Genomic DNA, 5037 nt, shown 5'->3' on the forward strand with positions numbered 1-5037 from the left:
TTAAACACGTGATTCATCAGATCCATAAATGCCACATGAGCATTCGTTAATCCAAAGGCATCACCAAAAATTCATAATGGCCATATCGAGTCTTAAAGGCAGTTTTAGGGACATCATATTTCCTTACCCGCAGTTGGTAATACCCAGACCTTAATTCAATTTTTGAGAACAAACTAGCACCTTTTAACTGGTCAAATAAATCATCAATCCTAGGCAGCGGGTATTTATTCTTAATTGTTACCTTGTTCAATTGCCAATAATCAATACAATGCCTAAAAGTCTCATCTTTCTTTTTCACAAATAGCATAGGAGCTCCCCAGGGAGAAATACTCGGGCGAATAAAACCTTTCTCAAGGAGCTCTTGCAATTGATTTTCTAACTCTTTCAGTTCTGCTAGATCCATCCGATAAGGCGTCATAGAAATAGGAGTAGTTCCAGGAACAACCTCTATAGGAAATTTAACCTCCCTTTCCGGGGGTAGTTCGGAAAGATTTTCAGGGAAGACATCAGGAAATTCATGCACCACAGGTATATCCTCAAGGCTTGGACTTTCCAGGCATGTATCAAATATATGAGCAAGATAAGCTTCAGAACCTTGTCTAACCATCTTCCTTGCCACTACTGCAGAGATGATATTAGATGTCAATGATCTTTCACCTTGAACAATGATGTGTGAAGGTGAAGGAGCTCTAAAGCTCACATTCTTTGACCTACAATCAACTACCACATGGTATCTATAAATCCAATCCATACCGATAATGACATCATAGTCTTGGAAAGGCATTATAATTAAATCAGCAGGGAAGACTAGATTTTAAATAACCAAGGGACAACCTCGATAAATTTGATTGCAAACAACTTGTTGATCCAAAGGACTTTGGACAAGCACACAACAATCGAGGGTCGCTGATTTCACATTTTTAGGAAAAGCTAATAATGAGCAAACATACGAATGTGTAGAACCAAGATCAAATAATGTAACAACATATATGTCGAATAAGTGAAATTTACCAACAACCACATCTGCTCTATCTTGGTCATCCCTCTATCTTATCACATATGCTCATGCTATAGCTCTTAACCCACTCACTTGATTGGATCCACCTGCACTTGTTGTTTGTGTATTTCTAGATCCTGCACCTCTATTCCCTTGAGAGGGAGTGGTAATAGGTTTTTGAATAGAGCCTTGCATATATGGAGAAGAAGTGGGGTTAGGATTAGGACAATCCCTCACTTTATGATCGAAGTTCCCACAATTAAAACAAGCACCAGATGCTCTTCTACAAGTACCAAAGTGATTCTTTCCACATTGTGTACAAGTGTGTATACGAGCCTTGCCTTGGCCATAGGTTGGAATGCTGGCAGTAGAGGAACTTGATCTATTCTGCTTATGTTGGGCTAGCTTGCGAAAAGTATTAGCTTTGTAACTATCAAACCTCCCCTTTTTGATGGACTTCCTGAATCTGCATAAGCATTCCTGAACTTATGTTCATTTCTACTAGCTTGTTCCTTGTCGATCCTTTTCCAAGTAAGAGCAGCTGAAACTAATTTACAAAAGTTTTCATGTTATAGGACCGCTACAGATTTTCTGATAGAGTCATTCAAATCGCCTTCGAATCGGCTGCACTTATCATTTTTGTTATGAATAATACCCCCAGAATAACGAGATAGCCAAAGAAACATCTGCTGATATTCAGCGATAGACATACTCCCTTTCTCTAAATTTAAGAACTCATTTTTCTTTGCATCATGATAAGCAGGTGGGACATATTTCATATGAAATTCTTCACAAAATCATTCCAAGTAAAAATAGGAGGTTTTGCCTTGGCATTCGGTATACTTATCCACCAATCATAGGCATCTTTTTGTAACAGTGAGACAACATACTTAAATTTGGCAGTGTCTGAACACTCTAATTGCTCGAACACTCTTTTAATCCATTTCAACCACTTCTCGACATCTGTAGGGTCAACAGTGTCTTCAAACTCAACTCCAACCATTTTTCTCAGTTTCTTAAAGTTTATTTCATTAGGGCCAGACACTCTTCATGTGATGAAACAAATCAACCATTTGTTGAAAATGGGGATCAATAGCAAGAGCACTATGAGTCATTTGAGGGTCTGGCCCAACTCTTATACCCTGATTATTTTCCTTTTCAGATCCACTTGTACTAGGAGGATTAGAATTAGAAAAATGTTCTCCAACCCCTTCTTGGAGGTGAAGTTGGGCATTAGAGGTATTTAAACCCTTACGAGTGGCTTCCATAAATCTATTAAAAATAGAAGATGCCACGACCTGATTCCTTTATAAGGTAAGATCACATCACATTAGGGATATGTACATGATGCATATGCACATTATACTAACAAAACAATATGACAAAAAGAAACAGTATACCAACAAGTCACAACAATAGTCCTAAAATCATAAACCTAGGCTTTGATACCAACGCTTGTAGCATCCCCTTTGGGAGGATGCCACTTACAAAAAAAATATAGTTTTTTTTCTTATAATCCCAAATAGTCAACATATTTAGAAAACTTGGTTTGAAATTCTATTTCCAATTCAACACCATTGCGGGTCCATAAAATAAACAGAACTCAAACTAGTAATTATACCAAAACTATTATCTTCCTTTGTGTATAATGACAAGTCAAAATATAAAACTAGTACATGGCATGACTTGAGTTAAAAGCACACTCCAAAGTAGCAAAACTAGTCACCCATTTCAAGTTACAAGCATATGGTTTTGTTGTCAGAAGCCTTCAAAATTTCATAAATAAATTCCACATATATCATGTACAAGTCCCAAAAATATTTATAAAACTAGATGGATATGGAGATGTGATCTTCACAAGGGCTACAAAAAGTCTACTCCAAATGTTCATCTTCATATCTCTTCCCGCACATTACCTATAATAGAAAATAATATCGCTAAGCATAAAGCTTAGTAGTGTATAAACTTTGGGCTTGGAGCCATTAGATTCTTCAATTCCCCTGTTCATCGTAGGTGGCTCAATAAGGTAAAAGTAAGCTCAATTGAACAAGTATATCAAAGTATCAAATACAAACCTTGAAGAGTTTCAAAATATCAATATTAATATTTGAAGGCTCAAGTATCAAGAAAGCTTATAATTCAATTCAAAAGAGTTGTCAAACAATCAATTTCGCCTAATATATATATTATGCCTTTACACTAAGCACAATCAGTATCAAGACAGACCGAATCCTTGAAATGAAGAAGGACTAAAGCCCATATCAATAAGGGTCGTCACCCAATATCAAGAGAATCAAGAACCATGTTGAAAGTGACTTTCCACTTGTACTAAAAAATGGATGAAAATTCATCATCAAGACGAAATATAAATTCAAAGTCAAGATGGGAAAGATTCGAATTAATAGGTATGCCAATATCGATGACAATTCAACATAACAAGAAGGATAAAGTCCCAACAAAAATGCAAAATAAGCAAGAAATTCGTACAAGTGGGCGGTTTAGCTAAAGTTTTGCAATACTTGAGATAATTATCATACCATAATACAAGACAAAGAGTAAGGAAACAAACCATCAATATACTTCCAATGTCATAATATAAAATATTCCAAGTTCAAGTTTATACACAAATCTTGGTGTTTTAGCACATAACAAGTTCTACCACAACTCAAGGAGTTCAATTTATCTACGCCATAGACCAACCAAAGTCGACTTCATCAAAAAATTCCCCTTAGCTTGTAAAGAGAATATGTACCTTAAATACACAATAAAATATCTACTTATGTTTAAAAGTCTCAGCATATCGAAACTCAACATGAAATCAATAAAAATCAGCCCAAACTATCAAAATAGGAATTCTGGACAACACTTTTGTCTTGTATTGTTTCTCAGTTTTGAAGGGGTAAATAGGGGAAATAGGATTTATGGACTCAATTAAAGTTATATACATATGTATTAGGGTATCATAAAATTTTGAATTACCCCTAAAACAATTCTTTACAAAGATATATGCTCAAAATACCAACATCAGTCCATGTAGGATGTTCGAAACTAAATCTGGGCAGCACCTCCCCTGTACTTTATCAACCTTTTCCGAGTAGATTAAAGCAAAATTGGGTTTTAGATCTTACATGAAAGTTGTATATATATGAAATATATTTCTATAACATCTTGAATCACTCTAAACAAAGCTTTACACAAGGAGTTAAACTAAAATTACTAACAACAGTCCTATCCAAAAATGGGTGTGCAAAACAAAAGTTTATTCCCCCAATTTCAACAACAACAACTTATCAAAAACATCAACAATAATATCAACAATCATTTTACATCATAAATTAACTTATTCCACCCATTTAGTCCATCCCAAAATAGCCCCTAATGCATAAGTCTCAATAAAGCAACAAACAAATTTATAACGCTACTTCCTCCGTTCTAATTTGTTAAATCTCTTAACAAGCTTACTAATAAGGAAAAAAGAACCTCATTATTACCTTAAGTGTAAATAAACCACATCAATATAATCCTTCTTCATTGATTTTGAGCTTAAAGTGAAGACAATGCAATGTGCAACGCCTTTCTCTTCATGTGCTTCGGAATTCGAGACTGGAATTTAGGTCAAAAATGGCTTCTTACCCTAGAAGTTCTCTCTCTCTCGTACTCTCTCTCTCTGATTTTCTGGAAAGGTCTGGTCTAAAATTGAAGACATAAGGCTGAAATTATCCTTTACAACTGGATAGTCTCAGAAGGCAAAAGACAGGCCATCAATGCTAAAGGAGACAGGAATGATCCAAAAATGCCAAGTACTCACCCTAGTCTCCGAAGTTGACTGCAACATGCTCGATTTATCCACGATGATAGTTGGTGCTCGGTCCTGCATCACGAAAGTAGATGCAGAGTGTAGTATGAGTACCAAGACAACAGGTACCCAGTAGGCATCATAGACCGACTGAGCAGAAAAGGTAAAAACAATATGAAAAAGAAGAATAGCATAAATATGAGTCAACATAAGCATCAAAAGGGAAAAGAGTACTACCTATGAG

At 35.7% G+C, this 5037-nt stretch overlaps 1 protein-coding gene across 1 annotated transcript; it reads right to left on the reverse strand.

The window, feature by feature from the left end:
• Nucleotides 1-1063: 1063 nt before the first annotated feature.
• On the reverse strand, nucleotides 1064-2000 carry LOC129871678 (uncharacterized). Its single transcript, XM_055946639.1, has 2 exons — nucleotides 1888-2000; nucleotides 1064-1463 (listed from the first exon to the last, which is right to left on the reverse strand). Exons 1-2 carry the CDS (start codon nucleotides 1998-2000, stop codon nucleotides 1064-1066), a joined length of 513 nt encoding a protein of 170 aa, XP_055802614.1.
• Between the last annotated feature and the right edge of the window lie 3037 nt (nucleotides 2001-5037).

The sequence above is a fragment of the Solanum dulcamara genome, chromosome 2, assembly GCF_947179165.1.
Source record: "Solanum dulcamara chromosome 2, daSolDulc1.2, whole genome shotgun sequence".
In the NCBI taxonomy this organism is placed as follows: Eukaryota; Viridiplantae; Streptophyta; class Magnoliopsida; order Solanales; family Solanaceae; genus Solanum; species Solanum dulcamara.